This window comes from Nipponia nippon, unplaced genomic scaffold (assembly GCF_047370975.1).
Source record: "Nipponia nippon isolate SJK-2023a ecotype South Korea unplaced genomic scaffold, ASM4737097v1 scaffold_52, whole genome shotgun sequence".
NCBI lineage: Eukaryota > Metazoa > Chordata > Aves > Pelecaniformes > Threskiornithidae > Nipponia > Nipponia nippon.
In genome coordinates, this window is record NW_028262372.1 from 621,076 (window position 1) to 639,816 (window position 18,741).

At 63.4% G+C, this 18,741-nt stretch overlaps 1 protein-coding gene across 1 annotated transcript; it reads left to right on the plus strand.

Moving 5' to 3' along the window:
- Positions 1 to 255: 255 nt before the first annotated feature.
- Positions 256 to 18,603, plus strand: LOC104020479 (sodium/glucose cotransporter 2-like). Its single transcript, XM_087735107.1, has 15 exons — positions 256 to 339; positions 3,350 to 3,421; positions 4,686 to 4,790; positions 5,964 to 6,023; positions 7,119 to 7,223; positions 8,271 to 8,376; positions 8,980 to 9,060; positions 9,796 to 9,995; positions 11,272 to 11,407; positions 13,043 to 13,150; positions 14,681 to 14,831; positions 15,787 to 15,955; positions 16,032 to 16,247; positions 16,671 to 16,770; positions 17,134 to 18,603. Exons 1-15 carry the CDS (start codon positions 256 to 258, stop codon positions 17,340 to 17,342), a joined length of 1,902 nt encoding a protein of 633 aa, XP_087591233.1. The 3' UTR covers positions 17,343 to 18,603.
- Positions 18,604 to 18,741: the final 138 nt, after the last annotated feature.

The following is an 18,741-nucleotide window of genomic DNA, read 5'->3' on the forward strand; positions in this document are numbered from 1 at the left end:
GACCCCTGGGGACACCTGAGGGGGTCCCGTTCACCGGGGTCCCCTGGGGTGGGGGTGGGGGTGGGGGGAGGGGTGCCTGCAGCGGGGTGGGGGAGGGGCCCAGCCGCTTGGGTCCAACCAGGGCACTCGGGGGGCACCCAAGCGTCCCATGGGCGTGGGGGCAGGGCCGGACGCCTGGGTCCCCGCCCCATGGGTGGGGGGTGGGGGTATTTAGGGGGGGTGGGGGTGGGGGGGTCGCCAGCGGTGGGGGAGGGGATGGAGCGGGCGACGGCCGTGAGCCCCTGGGACTTGGGGGTCATCGGGGGCTACTTCGCCCTTGTCCTCGCCGTGGGGCTCTGGGTAGGGTGCTGCTGCCCCACCCCCCCCGCCCCACCCCCCGGACCCCTAACTGCCCCCCCGACCCCTAACTGCCCCCCCTGGACCCCTAACTGCCCCCCGGACCCCTAACTGCCCCCCCATGGACGCCTAACTGCCCCCCCGGACCCCTAACTGCCCCCCGGACCCCTAACTGCCCCCCTGAGACCCCTAACTGCCCCCCCCAGACCCCTAACTGCCCCCCGGACCCCTAACTGCCCCCCCAGACCCCTAACTGCCCCCCCGGACCCCTAACTGCCCCCCTGAGACCCCTAACTGCCCCCCAGACCCCTAACTGCCCCCCGGACCCCTAACTGCCCCCCTGAGACCCCTAACTGCCCCCCCAGACCCCTAACTGCCCCCCTGGGACCCCTAACTGCCCCCCCCGGACCCCTAACTGCCCCCCCGGACCCCTAACTGCCCCTTGGGACCCCTAACTGCCCCCCCCGGACCCCTAACTGCCCCCCCAGACCCCTAACTGCCCCCCGGACCCCTAACTGCCCCCCCATGGACCCCTAACTGCCCCCCCCGGACCCCTAACTGCCCCCTGGGACCCCTAATTGCCCCCCCAGACCCCTAACTGCCCCCCGGACCCCTAATTGCCCCCCAGACCCCTAACTGCCCCCCGGACTCCTAACTGCCCCCTGGGACCCCTAACTGCCCCCCGGACCCCTAACTGCCCCCCGGACCCCTAACTGCCCCCCGGACCCCTAACTGCCCCCCGGATCCCTAACTGCCCCCCGGACGCCTAACTGCCCCCCTGGGACCCCTAACTGCCCCCCCGGACCCCTAACTGCCCCCCTGGGACCCCTAACTGCCCCCCCCGGACCCCTAACTGCCCCCCGGACCCCTAACTGCCCCCCGGACCCCTAACTGCCCCCCGGATCCCTAACTGCCCCCCCGGACGCCTAACTGCCCCCCTGGGACCCCTAACTGCCCCCCGGACCCCTAACTGCCCCCCTGGGACCCCTAACTGCCCCCCGGACCCCTAACTGCCCCCCCGGACCCCTAACTGCCCCCCTGGGACCCCTAACTGCCCCCCAGACCCCTAACTGCCCCCCTGGGACCCCTAACTGCCCCCTGGGACCCCTCAGTGACCCCCGGACCCCTAACTTCCCCCCGGACCCCTAACTGCCCCCCCCATGGACCCCTAACTGCCCCCCCGGACCCCTAACTGCCCCCCGGACCCCTAACTGCCCCCCAGGACCCCTAACTGCCCCCTTGGGACCCCTAACTGCCCCCCCGGACCCCTAACTGCCCCCCGGACCCCTAACTGCCCCCCTGGGACCCCTAACTGCCCTCCCCCGGACCCCTAACTGCCCCCCTGGGACCCCTAAGTGCCCCCTGAGCCCCCCAAGACCCCCCCCCCCACCCCACAACCGCCCCCCGCCTTGGGCCCCCCAATTCCCCCCCCCCTTGACCCCACCCCATTGAGTGACCTAGAACCTCCCCCATGATGGACCTAGAGCCCCCCCATGGCCGCTATGGGGCACCCCACCCCCCCATGGACACCCAAGACCCCCCCACCCCCACCCCCACCCCCGCCCCCGCCCCCGCCCCCCCATTGGTTCCCTCCCCCCCTTGACCCCACCCCATTGAGTGACCTAGAACCTTCCCCAGGTCCTCCCAGCACCCCCCACCCACCTCGGGGTATCCCACAATTCCCTGCTCCCCCCGCCCCTCCCCCCCCGGTTGTTTTTTTGACCCCTCTGAGCCCTGGGGGGGAGGGGTTAATCATTACCCACAATGCCCTGGGCGGGGGCTGGTAATGGGGCCCAATTAGTTGGGGTCGGCTGGGGGCCGGTGCACAGGGGGTTAACAAGTAACTGGGAGCACTGGGAGCACTGGGGACTCTTATACTGGGTCCACTGGTGGTCCTATACTGGGTATACTGGTGGTCCCATACTGGGAGCACTGGTTTCTCCTATACTGGGAGGTCTGGGAGCATTGGTTGCCCTCATACTGGGGGTACTGGGGACTCTTATAGTGGGAGCACTGGTGGCCCCATACTGGGAGCCCTGGTGGCCCCATACTGGGAGCACTGGGAACCCTGGTAGCCCCATACTGGGAGCACTGGGAGCCCTTGTGTCCCCATACTGGGAGCACTGGGAGCCCTGGCAGCACTGGTGGCCCCATACTGGGAGCACTGGGAGCCCTTGTGTCCCCATACTGGGAGCCCTGGGACCACTGGTCGCCCCATAGTGGGAGCCCTGGGAGCCCTGGTGGCCCCATACTGGGTACTGGGAACCCTGGTGGCCCCATACTGGGAGCTCTGGGAGCCTTGGTGGCCCTGTACAGGGAGCACTAAGAGCACTGGTGGCCCCATAGTGGGAGCACTGGGAGCCCTGGGAGCACTGGTGGCCCCGTACTGGGAGCCCTGGGAGGCCTGGTGGCCCTGTACTGGCAGCACTGGGAGCCCTGGTGGCCCCATACTGGGAGGCCTGGTGGCACTGGTGGCCCCGTACTGGGAGTGCTGGTGGCACTGGTGGCCCCGTACTAGGTACTGGGAGCTCTGCTGGCCCCATGCTGGGAGCCCTGGTGTCCCTGGTGGCCCCGTACTGGGTACTGGGAGCCCTGGTGGCCCCGTACTGGGAGCTCTGGGAGCCCTGGTGGCCCCATACTGGGTACTGGGAGCCCTGGTGGCCCCATAGTGGGAGCGCTGGTGGCCCTGGTGTCCCCGTACTGGGTACTGGGAGCCCTGGTGGCCCGGTACTGGGAGCGCTGGTGGCACTGGTGGCCCCGTACTGGGAGCCCTGGTGGCACTGGTGGCTCCGTACTGGGTACTGGGAGCCCTGGTGGCCCCGTACTGGGAGCACTGGTGTCCCTGGTGGCCCCGTACTGGGTACTGGGAGCCCTGGTGGCCCTGTACTGGGAGCTCTGGGAGCCCTGGTGGCCCCATACTGGGTACTGGGAGCTCTGGTGGCCCCATAGTGGGAGCGCTGGTGGCCCTGGTGGCCCGGTACTGGGAGCACTGGTGGCACTGGTGGCCCCGCAGTCCCTGCGCCGGGGGAGCCGCAGCACCATCAGCGGGTATTTCCTGGCCGGGAGGAGCATGGCCTGGGGACCCGTGAGTGGCACCCGGCCCCGGGGACACGGGGACACTGGGGGCACTGGGGGCATGGGGACACTGGGGACACTGGGGACACTGGGGACACGGGGACATGGGGACATGGGGATACTGGAGACACTGGGGACACTGGGGGCACTGGGGGCACTGGGGGCACTGGGGACACTGGGGGCATGGGGACACTGGGGACTTTGGGGACATGGGGACATGGGGATACTGGGGACACTGGGGGCACTGGGGGCACTGGGGGCACTGGGGGCACTGGGGACACTGGGGGCATGGGGACACTGGGGACTTTGGGGACATGGGGACACTGGGGATATTGGGGACACTGGGGACACTGGGGACATTGGGGACACTGGGGACACTGGGGACACTGGGGACATTGGGGACACGGGGGCATTGGGACACTGGGGACACTGGGGACATGGGGACACTGGGGGCATGGGGACATGGGGACACTGGGGACACGGGGGCATTGGGACACTTGGGACACTGGGGACACGGGGACATGGGGATACTGGAGACACTGGGGGCACTGGGGGCACTGGGAACACTGGGACATGGGGACATGGGGACACTGGGGACATGGGGACATGGGGATACTGGGGACACTGGGGACACTGGGGGCACTGGGGGCACTGGGGACATTGGGGACACTGGGGATACTGGGGGCACTGGGGACACTGGGGGCACTGGGGACATTGGGGACACTGGGGACACGGAGACACTGGGGACATTTGGGACACTGGGGGCACTGGGGGCACTGGGGGCACTGGGGACATTGGGGACACTGGGGATACTGGGGGCACTGGGGACACTGGGGACACGGGGACATGGGGACATGGGGATACTGGGGACACTGGGGGCACTGGGGGCACTGGGGGCACTGGGACATGGGGACAGTGGGGACAGTGGGGACATGGGGGCACTGGGAACATGGGGACAGTGGGGATATTGGGGACACGGGGGACACTGGGGACACTGGGACATGGGGACATGGGGACATGGGGACACTGGGGGCACTGGGGACAGTGGGGACATGGGGGGGGACATGGGGACATCCTTTGGGCACATATGGGCCCTGTGGGTCCCCTACGGGCCCTGTGGGTCTCCTGAGGACCCTATGGACCCTATGGACCCTATGGACCCTATGGGTCCCCTATGGGTCCCCTATGGGCCCTGTGGGTCCCCTATGGGTCCCCTATGGGCCCTGTGGGTCTCCTGAGGACCCTATGGACCCTATGGGTCCCCTATGGAGCAGGTGGGGGCCTCGCTCTTCGCCAGCAACATCGGCTCGGGGCACTTCGTGGGGCTGGCGGGGACGGGGGCGGCGGGCGGCATCGCCGTGGGGGGCTTCGAGTGGAGCGTGAGTGGCCCCTATAGACCCCTATAGCCCCCCTAGACCCTACAGCCCCCCCATAGCCCCCCCAAACCCCATAGCCCCCCTACAAACCCCCTATAGCCCCCCTAGACCCTACAGCCCCCCCACAGCCCCCCCAACCCCATAGCCCCCCTACAGACCCCTTGTAGCCCCCTATAGCCCCCCAACCCCTTATAGCCCCCCGAACCCCCCTATAGCCCCCTATAGCCCTCCATAGGCCCCACAACCCTATATAGCTCCCTATAGCCTCCATAACACCCCTGTTGCCCCCATAGCCCCCCATAACCCCCTATAGCCTCCTGTAACCCCCATAGCCCCCCTATATCCCCCCATAGCCCCCCAAAGCCCCTATAGGTCCCCCTAACCCCCCATAGCACCCACAACCCCCTGAAGACCCTCATAACCCTTATAGCCCCTCTACATCCCCCTATACCCCCCATAGCCCCCCACAACCCCTATGGCCCCCTATAGCCCCCCAAGCCCCCCATAGCCCCCAAAACCCGTATAGCCCCCTATAGCCCCCCCAAACCCCTTATAGCCCCCATAGCCCCCTATAGCCCCCCATAGCCCCCCACAACCCCTATAGCCCCCTATAGCCCCCCATAGCCCACCATAGCCCCCCACAACCCCTATAGCGCCCTATAGCCCCCCAAGCCCCTCATAGCCCCCAAAACCCGTATAGCCCCCTATAGCCCCCCTCCAAACCCCCTATACCCCCCTTAGCCCCCGTAGCACCCTATAGCCCCCTATAGCCACCCAAACCCCCTATAGCCCCCCATAAACTCCCACAACCTCCCATAGCCCCCAAAACCCGTATAGCCCCCTATAGCCCCCCAAACCCCCTATAGCCCCCTATGGCCCCCCATAGCCCCCCAAACCCCCTATAGCCCCTATAGCCCCCATAGCCCCCTATGGCCCCCCATAGCCCCCAACCCCCCTATAGCCCCCTATAGCCCCCATAGCCCCCCAAACCCCCTATAGCCCCTATAGCCCCCATAGCCCCCTATGGCCCCCCATAGCCCCCCAAACCCCCTATAGCCCCCATAGCCCCCCCGGGAGCCCCATCCCCCCCAGGGCCCCCGCTACCGGGCAATGCCCCCCGTCCCCGCCCCTTTCCCTGTGCCCCGCCCCTGACCCCGCCCCCGGCCCCGCCCCCAGGGGATGTTCATCGTCCTGCTGCTGGGCTGGGTCTTCGTCCCCATCTACCTGCGGGCGGGGGTGAGCGGCGGGGGCGGGGCCGGGGGCGGGGCGATGGAGGGGGCGGGGTTGGGGGGCGGGGGGGCTATGGCGGTCAGTGGGGGCTGGGGGGGTCTATGGGGGGGTGTGTTTATGGGGGGCTATGGGGGGTCTATAGGGGGTCTATGGGGGGGTGTGTCTATGGGGGGGCTATAGGGGGGGTGTCTATGGGGGTCTATAGGGGGTCTATGGGGGTGTGTGTCTATAGGGGTGTCTATGGGGGGGTGTGTCTATGGGGGGCTATAGGGGGTCTATAGGGGGGTCTATGGGGGGGTGTCTATGGGGGGCTATGGGGGGTCTATAGGGGGGTCTATGGGGAGGTGTGTCTATGGGGGGGCTATGGGGGGTCTATAGGGGGTCTATAGGCTCCCTATAGGGGGGTCTGGGGGGGTGTCTATGGGGGGGCTATAGGGGGGTCTATAGGGGAATGTGTGTCTATGGGGGGCTATGGGGGGTCTATAGGTGGTCTATGGGGAGGTCTAGGGGGTGTGTCTATAGGGGGTCTATAGGGGGCTGTGTCTATGGGGGGTCTATGGGGGGGTATCTATGGGGGGTGTCTATGGGTGGGCTGTGTCTATGGGGGGGTCTATAGGGGGTCTATAGGCGCTCTATAGGGACTTCTAGGGGGTGTGTCTATAGGGGGGTCTATAGGGGGTGTGTGTCTATGATGGGCTATGGGGGAGTCTATGGGGGGTCTATAGGCGCTCTATAGGGAGGTCAGGGGGGTGTGTCTATAGGGGGTCTATAGGGGGGGTCTGTCTATTGGGGGTGCCTATGGGTGGTCTATGGGGGGGTATCTATGGGGGGCTGTGTCTGTAGGGGTGTGAGCCTATGGGGGGGTCTATAGGTGGTCTATAGGTGGTCTATGGGGGTGTGTGTCTATGGGGGGAGCCTATGGGGTGCCTATGGGGGGGTCTATAGGGGTGTGTGGCTACAGGGGTGTCTATAGGGGGTGTCTATGGGGGGTCTATGGGAGTCTATAGACGGTCTATGGGGGTCTATGGGAGGGGCGTGTGGGGAGGGCCTATAGGGGCCCTATAGGGCCCTATAGGGGTGCCGGTGGGGCGGGGCCCGCAGGTGACGACGATGCCCGAGTACCTGGGGCGGCGCTTCGGGGGGGGCCGGATCCGGCTGTACCTGGCGCTGCTCTCCCTCGGCCTATACGTCTCCACCAAGCTCTCCGTACGGCGCCTATAGGGGCTATAGGGGCCGGGGGGGCTGGGGGGGGCTGTAAGGGCTGGGGGTCCCGGGGGGGGCGGCTTCTATGGGGGCTGAGGGGGTCCCTCTAAGGGTTGGGGGGACCTACAGGGGCTGGGGGGATCTATAGGGGCTGGGGGGATCTATAGGGGCTGGGGGACCCTCTATAGGGGCTAAGGGGGGTCTATAGGGGCTGGGGGTCCTTGGGGGGGTCTTCTATGGGTGTGGGGGGCCCCTCTAAGGGTTGGGGGGGACCTATAGGGGTTGGGGGGGACGTATAGGGGCTGGGGGGGACTAGAGGGGCTGGGGGGATCTATAGGGGCTGGGGGACCCTCTATAGGGGCTAAGGGGGATCTATAGGGTCTGTGGGTCCCTATGGGGTCTGTGGGTCCCTATAGGGACAGAGGGGTCCCTATAGGGTCTGGGTGTCCCTACGGGGTCTGGGTGTCCCTATAGGGATGGAGGGGTCCCTATGGGGTCTGTGGTCCCTATGGGGACTGGAGGCTCCCTATAGGCTCGGGGAGGTCCCTATGGGGTTTGGAAGGTCCCTATAGGGTCTGGGGGTCCCTATAGGGACGGATGAGTCCCTATGAGGTTGCAGGGTCCCTATAGGGATGGATGAGTCCCTATGGGGTCTGTGGGTCCCTATGGGGTTTGGAGGCTCCCTATGGGGTCGAGGGGTCCCTATGGGGTCGGGGGGTCCCTATAGGGACGGAGGGGTCCCTATAAGGGTCTGGGGGTCCCTATGGGGTCGGGGGGTCCCTATAGGGACAGAGCGGTCCCTATAGGGGTCTGGGGGTCCCTATGGGGTCTGTGGGTCCCTATGGGGTTTGGAGGGTCCCTATGGGGGCTGGGGGTCCCTATGGGGTCGGGGGGTCCCTATAGGGACAGAGGGGTCCCTATAGGGGTCTGTGGGTCCCTATGGGGTCTGTGGGTCCCTATGGGGTTTGGAGGGTCCCTATGGAGTCGGGGGCTCCCTATGGGGTCGGGGGCCCCTATAGGGCCCGTCGCTATAGGCGCCGCCCCCCGCAGGTGGACATGTACTCGGGGGCCATCTTCATCCAGGAGGCGCTGGGCTGGGACCTGTACGCGGCCGTGGGGGCCCTGCTGGCCGTCACCGCCCTCTACACCGTCACCGGTGGGGGCGGGGCCTGGGGGGCGTGGTCACATGGGCGTGGCCACAGGGGGGCGTGGACAAAGGGGGTGGGGACCTGGGCCCCTGGGGTGGGGCCCTAGGGGGTTCATGTGCTGCCCAGGGAAGGGGAGGGGGCGTGGTCACAGGGGAGGGGCGTGGCTTTGTGTGGGTGGTGTCGGAAAGGGGGCGTGGTCGTGCGGGGTGGTGGGCTGGTGGGCGTGGTCAGAGAGGGGTGTGGCCTAACCGGGCAGGTGACAAAGGTGGTGGGGTCACGGCTGGGCGGGGCTAAGGCAGGGGCGTGACCGAGGTGAGGGGCGTGGTCGTGGGATGGGGCGGGGCCAACATGGGGGCCCCAGTGGTGCCAGGGGCAACACAAGGTTGTGTGGGTGTGGTCTGAAGGGGTGTGGTTTTATGGGGCGTGGTCTTATGGGGAGTGGTCTTATGGGGCGTAGCTAAAGGGGGTGTGGCTAAAGTGGGGGTCACGTGTTGCTGGGACCAGTGTGGGGGCGGGGTTAAGGGCTGTGGGCGTGGCCTGAGGGGGAAAGAGGCGTGGTCTGGAGGCGGGGGTCTGATGGGGGCGTGGCCTGGCGGGGGCGTGGCCTGCAGGGGGGCTGGCGGCGCTGATGTACGCGGACCTGGTGCAGACCCTCATCATCGTCGTGGGGGCCTCCGTCCTGGCCGGCTACGGTGGGACTGGGAGCACTGGGAGGGACTGGGAGCACTGGGAGGAGACTGGGAGGGGACTGGGAGAAGATTTGGGAGGACTGGGAGGGACTGGGAGCACTGGGAGAGGACTGGGAGGGACTGGGAGGGGATTGGGAGGTGCTGAGAGACACTGGGAGCACTGGGAGGGGACTCGGAGGGGACTGGGTGAAGATTTGGGGGGGGCTGGGATGGGACTGGGAGCACTGGGCGGGGACTGGGAGGTGCTGGGAGACACTGGGAGGGAACTGGGGAACACTGGGAGGGACTGGGGGGGGCACTGGGCAGGTGCTGGAAGGGGATTGGGGGCACTGGGAGGGGATTGGGGGGCACTGGGAGGCACTGGAAGGACTGTAATGCCATACTGGTCCGTACTGGTCTATACTGGTCCATAGGGGTTCTGGGCTTTGTGGGGGAGCTCTGGGGGAGGCACTGGGCCATACTGGGAGCACTGGGAGGAGGCAATGGGAGCCCTGGGAAGTCACGCTGTGCCTCCCCCCTGCCCCATACTGGTCCATACTGATTCATACTGGTCCGTACTGGTCTATACTGGTCCATAGGGGTTCTGGGCTTTGTGGGGGAGCTCTGGAGGAGGCACTGGGCTCTACTGGGGGCACTGGGAGGAGGCAAAGGGAGCCCTGGGAAGTCACGCTGTGCCTCCCCCCTGCCCCATACTGGTCCATACTGGTTCTTACTGGTCCATACTGGGGTCCCCCGCAGCGCTGGGCGCTGTGGGGGGCTACGAGGGGCTGGTGGAGCGTTACCCCCTGGCGCTGCCCCCCAATGTGACGGGTCCCTGCGGGCGCCCCCGCCCCGACGCCTTCCACCTCCTGCGGCATCCCAGTACCGGGGACCTGCCATGGCCCGGCCTCCTGCTGGGACTGGGCATCATCTCTGCCTGGTACTGGTGCACCGACCAGGTGGGACTGGGAGGCGCTGGGAGGGAACTGGGAGGCACTGGGAGGGGATTGAAGGGCACTGGAAGGGGATTGAGGGGCACTGGGAGGCACTGGGATGGGACTGGGATGCACTGGAAGGGGATTGAGGGGCACTGGAAGGGGATCGAGGGGCACTGGGAGGCACTGGGAGGGAACTGGGAGGCACTGGGAGGGGATTGAAGGGCACTGGGAGGGGATTGAGGGGCACTGGGAGGCACTGGGATGGGACTGGGATGCACTGGAAGGGGATTGAGGGGCACTGGAAGGGGATTGAGGGGCACTGGGAGGCACTGGGAGGGGACTGGGAGGCACTGGGAGGGGATTGAAGGGCACTGGAAGGGGATTAGGGGGTGCTGAGAGGTGCTGGGAGGCACTGGAAGGGGATTGAGGGGCACTGGAAGGGGATTGAGGGGCACTGGGAGGCACTGGGATGGGACTGGGAGGCACTGGAAGGGGATTGAGGGGCAGTGGGAGGCACTGGGAGGGGAGTGGGAGGCACTGGGAGGGGATTAGGGGGCAGTGGGAGGCACTGGGAGGGGAGTGGGAGGCACTGGAAGGGGATTAGGGGGCACTGGGAGGCACTGGGAGGGGATTGAGGGGCACTGGGATGGGACTGGGAGGCACTGGGAGGGGATTGAGGGGCACTGGGGGCCACTGGGAGGGGAGTGGGAGGCCCTGGCAGGAGATTGGGGGACACTGGGAGGCACTGGGAGGGGATTGAGGGGCACTGGGAGGCCCTGGGAGGGGAGTGGGAGGCACGGGGAAGGGATTGGGAGGTGCTGGGAGGCCCTGGGAGGGGATTGCGGGCCACTGGGAAGGACTGGGAGGGGATTGGGAGAGGATTGGGAGGCACTGGGAGGGATTGGGGGCACTGGGAGGGGAGTGGGAGGCACTGGGAGGGGATTGAGGGGCACTGGGAGGCACTGGGAGGAGATTAGGGGGCACTGGGAGGCACTGGGAGAAGACTGAAGGGTGCTAGGAAGAACTGGGAGGGGATTGGGAGGCACTGGGACGGGATTGAGGGGCATTGGGAGGGGATTGAGGGGCACTGGGAGGGGACTGGAAGGTGCTGGGAGGCACTGGGAGGGGACTGGGAGGCACCGGGGTGTAACTGGGAGGCACCGGGGTGTAACTGGGAGCACTGGGGTGTAACTGGGAGGCACCAGAGCGGCACTGGGAGCACTGGGGAGTGCCCTGGGAGCGAATGGGAGGGCTCTACCCCCCGGTTGCCATGGCGACCCCCCAAATCCCGCCCCAGGTGATCGTGCAGCGGTGCTTGGCCGGCCGCTCGCTCACCCACGTCCGCGCCGGCTGCGTCGTCTGCGGTTACCTCAAAGTCCTGCCCATGTTCCTCATGGTGCTGCCCGGCATGGCCGCCCGCGTCCTCTTCCCCGGTCAGCCACCCCTCCGCACCCACCCCGTCCGCCCTCTGACCTGACCAAGATGGCCGCCCAAGATGGCCGCCCAAGATGGCCGCCACATCTTCTTCCCCAGGGAGCCGTAATTACCCCTACCGCCACCCCATGGCCACCTTCCTTGGCCAAGCCAAGATGGCCGCCCAAGATGGCCGCCCAAGATGGCCGCCATGTCTTCTTGCCCACTGAGCCCCATTTTATCCCATAATTTACCCCCATTGGCCAATCCACAGCCATCCCATGACCACCCTGGTCTGCCCTCGCCCTCTTTGGCCTATCCAACATGGCCGCCCAACATGGCCGCCCAAAATGGCTACCTAGCATGGCTACTCAAGATGGCTGCCCAATTTGGCCGCCCGATCTGGCCGTCTAACATGGCTGCCCAACATGGCCGCCCAACGTGGCTGCCCGACATGGCCGACCAATATGGCTGCCCAATATGGCCACCCAAAATGGCTACCCAACATGGCTGCCCACTATAATCCCCCATAGCTCCCCCCATATCCCATAATCCCCTCTAATCCCGCCCTAATCCCACTATAATCCCCCCAATCCCCCATAATCCCCCCGGCTCCTCCCTATATCCCATAATCCCCCATAATCCCCCATAATCCCCCCTAATCTCCCCTTAATCCCCCATAATCCCCTCTAATCCCACCCTAATCCCCATAATCTCCCCATAATCCCCCATAATCCCCTGTCTCTCCCCCATAATCCCCCTATATCCCATAATCCCCCATAATCCCTCTATAATCTCCCATAATCCTCGCTGGCCCATATCCCATAATCCCCCATAATCCCCCATAATCCCCTCTAATCCCCCCAATCCCCCCTAATCCCCCTAATCACCCCAATATCCCATAATCCCCCATAATCCCCTGTCTCTCCCCCTATAATCCCCCCAATCCGCCCTAATCCCCCTAATCCCCCATAATCCCGTCTCTCCCCCATAATCCCCCTAATCCCCCCTAATCCCCCTAATCCCCCTAATCCCCCTAATCCCGCCCTAATCCCGCCCTAATCCCCCCTAATCCCCCATAATCCCGCCCTGATCCCCCCATAATCCCCCTAATCCCGCCCTAATCCCGCCCTAATCCCCCATAATCCCGTCTCTCCCCCATAATCCCCCTAATCCCACCCTAATCCCCCCTAATCCCCCTAATCCCACCCTAATCCCCCATAATCCCGCCCTGATCCCCCCATAATCCCGCCCTAATCCCCCCTAATCCCCCTAATCCCCCATAATCCCGCCCTGATCCCCCCATAATCCCCTCTAATCCCGCCCTAATCCCCCCAATCCCCCATAATCCCCCTAATCCCGCCCTAATCCCCCATAATCCCCCCTAATCCGCCCTAGTCCCCTCTAATCCCGCCCTAATCCCGCCCTAATCCCGCCCTAATCCCCCATAATCCCCCTAATCCCCCATAATCCCGCCCTAATCCCCCATAATCCCCCTAATCCCGCCCTAATCCCGCCCTAATCCCGCCCTAATCCCCCATAATCCCCCTAATCCCGCCCTAATCCCGCCCTAATCCCCCCAATCCCCCCTAATCCCGCCACCTCCCCCCGTCCCCCCAATCCCCGCCCCCCCCCGACGCTCTGCTGCCCCCTAGAGGTGGTGGGGTGCGCCGACCCCCAGGGCTGCCGCCGCGCCTGCGGGGCCCCCGCCGGCTGCTCCAACGTCGCCTACCCCCGCCTCGTCCTCACCCTCCTGCCCCCCGGTACGCGCCACCGCCTTATTAGGGCTCATTAGGCCTAATAGGCACTTATTAGGGACTCATTAGGGGCTAGTAGGGCCTCATTAGGCCGTTATTAGGGGTGATTAGGGCGTTATTAGGGCTATTAGGGCCTTATTAGGGGTGATTAGGGGTTATTAGGGCGTTATTAGGGCTTTTAGGGCCTTATTAGGGCCTTATTAGGGGTGATTAGGGGTTATTAGGGCGTTATTAGGGCTATTAGGGCCTTATTAGGGCCTTATTAGGGGTGATTAGGGGTTATTAGGGCGTTATTAGGGCTATTAGGGCCTTATTAGGGCCTTATTAGGGGTGATTAGGGGTTATTAGGGCGTTATTAGGGCTATTAGGGCCTTATTAGGGCCTTATTAGGGGTGATTAGGGGTTATTAGGGCGTTATTAGGGCTATTAGGGCCTTATTAGGGCCTTATTAGGGGTGATTAGGGGTTATTAGGGCGTTATTAGGGCCTTATTAGGGCCTTATTAGGGGCTATTAGGGGTTATTAGGGCGTTATTAGGGCTATTAGGGCCTTATTAGGGGTGATTAGGGGTTATTAGGGCGTTATTAGGGCGTTATTAGGGGTTATTATGGCTATTAGGGCCTTATTAGGGCGTTATTAGAGGTCATTAGGGCGCTACTAGGGGTTATTAGGGGTTATTATGGCGTTATTAGGGCTATTAGGGCCTTATTAGGGCCTTATTAGGGGTTATTAGGGCGTTATTAGGGCTATTAGGGCCTTATTAGGGCGTTATTAAAGGTCATTAGGGCGCTATTAGGGGTTATTAGGGGTTATTAGGGCGTTATTAGGGCTATTAGGGCATTATTAGGGCCTTATTAGGGCTTTTAGGGCGTTATTAGGGCGTTATTAGCGGTTATTAGGGCGTTACTAGGGATTATTGGGGCGTTATTAGGGCTTTTAGGGTGTTATTAGGGCATTATGAGGGGTTATTAGGGCGTTATTAGAGGTTATTGGGGTGTTATTAGGGACTTATTAGGCCTTTTAGGGCGTTATTAGGGCCTTATTAGGGCTATTGGGGGCTATTAGTGGGCTATTAGGAGGTTATTGGGGCTATTGGAAGGCTATTAGGGGATTATTAGCGGCTATTAGGGGGTTATTAGCGGTAATTAGGGGTTATTAGCGGCTATTAGGGCTATTAGAGGGCTATTAGTGCTGTTAGGGGGCTATTAGTGGGCTATTAGGGGCTATTAGGAGGTTATTGGGGCTATTGGAAGGCTATTAGGGGATTATTAGCGGCTATTAGGGGGTTATTAGCGGTTATTAGGGCTATTAGAGGGCTATTAGTGCTGTTAGGGGGCTATTAGGGGGCTATTGGGGGCTATTAGGGGCTACTAGGAGGTTATTGGGGCTATTGGAAGGCTATTAAGTGGTTATTAGCGGCTATTAGGGGGCTATTAGGGCATTCCTGGGGGCTATTAGGGGGCGATTAGGGCCGTTAGGGGGCTACTGGGGTGCTGTCGGGGGTTGCCCACCCCGACACCGCCCTGTGCCCCCCCAGGGCTGCGCGGGCTGATGCTGGCGGTGGTCCTGGCCGCCCTCATGTCCTCCCTGGCCTCCATCTTCGCCAGCGCCGGGGCCCTCTTCACCCTCGACGTCTACAAACGCCTCCGGCCCCGCGCCGGCCCCCGGCACCTCCTGATAGCCGGAAGGTGGGGGGGACCCATCGGGGTCTTGGGGGGGGGCTCAGGGTCAAGGTCAGAGGGGTCCCAGGCAACTGGGGGGGGTGTGTGGGTGTTGGGGGGCTCAGGTCAACCAAGTCAGTGGGGATCCAGGGTCTTGGGGGGTCTCAGGGTCAAGGTCAGAGGGGACCCAGGCGTCTGGGGGGGACCCAAGTGTTGGGGGGCTCAGGTCAACCAAGTCAACGGGGATCCAAGGTCTTGGGGGGGGTCTCAGGGTCAAGGTCAGAGGGGATCCAGATGTCAAGGGGCTCAGGTCAACCAGGTCAATGGGGATTGAGGGTCTTGGAGGTCTCAGGGTCAAGGTCAGAGGGGACCCAGGCACCCGGGGGTGGAAGTCAACCAAGTCAATGGGGATCCAAGGTCTTGGGGGGTCTCAGGGTCAAGGTCAGAGGGGATCCAGGCGTCTGGGGGTGGAAGTCAACCAGGTCAATGGGGGTCTGGGGTCTTGGGGGGGTCCTAAGGTCAAGGTCAAAGGGGTCCCAGGCATCTGGGGGCTCAAGTCTACAAGGTCAATGGGGTTCCAGGATCTTGGGGGGTCTCAGGGTCAAGGTCAGAGGGGATCCAGGCAGCCGGGAGGGGACGCGGGTGTTGGGGGGCTCAGGTCAACCAAGTCAACGGGGATCCAAGGTCTTGGGGGGTCTCAGGGTCAAGGTCAAAGGGGACCCAGGCATCTGGGGGCTCAAGTCAACCAGGTCAATGGGGTTCCAGGGTCTTGGGGGGTCTCGGGTCAAGGTCAGAGGGGACCCAGGCACCCGGGGGTGGAAGTCAACCAAGTCAATGGGGATCCAAGGTCTTGGGGGGGTCCCAGGGTCAAGGTCAAAGGGGTCCGAGGCATCCGAGGGGCTCACATCTACAGGGTCAACGGGGACCGAGGGGCTTGGGGGAGGGAGGGGCTCAAGGTCAAGGTCGGGGGCGTCCCCCGCAGGCTGTGGATCGCGGCGCTGGTGGGGTTGAGCCTGGCCTGGCTGCCGGTGGTGGAGGCGGCGCGGGGGGGGCAACTCTTCGACTACATCCAAGCCCTCGCCAGTTACCTGGCCCCCCCCGTCGCCGCCGTCTTCTTCCTCGCCGTCTTCGTCCCCCGCGTCAACGAACCCGTGAGTCACCCGGGGGGGGGGGGATGGGGGGGATGGCACCCAAGCTGACCCCCTCCCCCCCCCTCCCCCACCCTAGGGTGCTTTTTGGGGGCTACTGGGGGGACTGGGCCTCGGTTTGGCTCGGTTGGTGCCCGAATTCGCCTTGGGGACGGGGACGTGCGGGGCCCCCGGGCGCTGCCCCCCCTTCGTCTGCGGCCTCCATTACCTTCACTTCGCCGCCCTCCTCTTCCTCGTCACCGGCCTCATCGTCGTCGGCGTTTCCCTCTGTTATCCCCCCATTCCTCGTCAACACGTGAGTCCAGGGGGGGACCCGAGGGTCTGGGGGGGCACCCAAGGGGTCCAAGGGGGGCACCCAAGGGTCCAAGGGGGGACCCAAGGGTCTGGAGGAGACCCAGAGGTCTGGGGGGGCACCCAAGGGTCCAAGAGGGGACCCGAGGGTCTGGAGGGCACCCAGGGGTCCAAGGGGGGACCCAGGGGTCTGGGGGGAACCCAAGGGTCCAAGGGGGGGACCCAAGGGTCCAAGGGGGGACCCAAGGGTCTGGGGGGCACCCAGGGGTCTGGGGGGGACCCAGGGGTCCAAGGGGGACCCAAGGTCTGGGGGGCACCCAAGGGGTCCAAGGGGGGGGACCCAGGGGTCTGGGGGGCACCCAGGGGTCCAAGGGGGGGACCCAAGGGGTCCAGGGTGGGGGGGACCCAAGCGTCCGCTTGCCCACAGCTCCACCGCTTGGTGTTCAGCCTCCGGCACAGTCAAGAACCGCGGGTTGACCTTGACCTACAACCGCCCAAGGAGGGGGTTGATGGTGTCCAACTTCAGGGTAAGGAGATGTCAGTGGCCCGGGGGAGGGGACCCAAGGGTCCGGGAGGGGACCTGGGGGTCCGGGAGGGGTCCCAAGGGTCCGTGGAGGGGACTTAGGGGTCCAGGAGGGGACCTGGGGGTCCAGGAGGGGACCCTGGCATCCGAGGAGGGGGCCCAAGGGTCTGGGGAGGGGACCTGGGGGTCCAGGGAGGGGACTTAGGGGTCCAGGAGGGGACCCTGGTGTCCAGGGAGGGGACCCAGGGGTCCCAAGAGGGGTCCCAAGGGTCTGGGGAGGGGTCCCAGGGGTCCAGGAGGGGACGTGGGGGTCTGGGAGCGGACCCCGGTGTCTGGGCTGTGTCTGGAGCCCCCCAACTTCTTCCAGATGTGGAGGCGGAGCCACCCGCCCAGGGGGCGGAGCCACCCACCCAGGGGGAGGAGCCTGTTGGCCAAGGGGCGGGGTCATCAAAGGGACGGGGAGGGGCAGAGCCCCTTGCGTCCCCCCCCGAGGACCCGGTCTGGAGCCGCGTGGTGGACATCAACGCCCTGATCCTGATGGCCGTCGCCGTCTTCCTCTGGGGGTACTTTGCCTGAGACCCCCCAAAATCCTCCAAAACGCCCCCAAACGAGGCCAAAACGCCCCCAAACGCCCCAAAATGAGGCCCAAACACCCCAAAATGCCCCAAAATGAGCCCCAAATGCCCCAAAACCAGGCCAAAATGACCCAAAACAAGTCCAAACGCCCCAAAACGAGGCCCAAACACCCCAAAATAAGCCCAAATGACCCAAAACGAGCCCCAAATGCCCCAAAACCAGGCCAAAATGACCCAAAACAAGCCCAAACGCCCCAAAATGAGGCCCAAACACCCCAAAATAAGCCAAAATGACACCAAATGAGGCCAAAATGACCCAAAACGAGGCCAAAACGACCCAAATGAGCCCAAACGCCCCAAAAACGAGGCCAAAACGCCCCCAAATGAGGCCAAAACGCCCCCAAATGAGGCCAAAATGCCTCAAAATGAGGCCAAAACACCCCAAAACGAGCCCCAAACACCCCCAAATGAGGTCAAAATGACCCAAAACAAGGCCAAAATGACCCCAAACGAGGCCAAAATGACCCAAAATGAGGCCAAAATGACCCCAAACGCCCCAAAACAAGGCCAAAATGCCCCAAAGCGAGGCCAAAACGCCCCAAATTAAGCCCCAAATTAAGTGGCCCAAAATGAGATGAAAATACCGCAAAACGAGGCCAAAATGCCCCCAAAATAGGCCAAAATGCCCCAAAATAAGCTAAAAGTGGCCCAAAATGAGATGAAAATACCCCAAAATGAGCCCCAAATGCCTCAGAACTCCCCAAAATGAGCCTGAAATGGCCCAAAATGAGGCTGAAGCACCCCCAAATGAGCCCCAAATTACCCCCAAAATGAGCCCGAAATCCCTCAAATGACATCAAATCGCCCCAAAATAAGCCCAAACCAGACCAAAATGATACTAAAATGCCCCAAAACAGGCCCAAATTCCCTCAAAATGCAAAAAAAACCCACTCCAAATGCCCCAAATTCCCTCAAAATGACTGAAAATACCCCAAAATGCCCCAAATCCTTTCAAAATGACAAAAAAATCCTCTCAAATTTCCCCAAATCCTCCAAAAATGTATCAAATTCCCCCAAATATCTCCAAAATGCCCCCCAAACACCCCAAATTCTCCAAAACGCCTCCAAATCCCCCAAAACGTCCCCAAATTCCCTCAAAATGCCTGAAAATACCCCCAAATTCCTTCAAAATGCCACAAAAATCCTCCCAAATTCCCCCATCCTCCAAAAATGCACTGAATTCCCCCCAAAATGCGCCAAAACTTACTCAAAATGCCTAAAAATACCCCAAAAGGCCCCAAAATACCTCCAAAATGCCCCAAATGCCTTCAAAATGAGGCAAAAATCCTCCCAAATCCTCAAAAAATCCATCAACTTCCCCCCAAATTCCCTCAAAATGC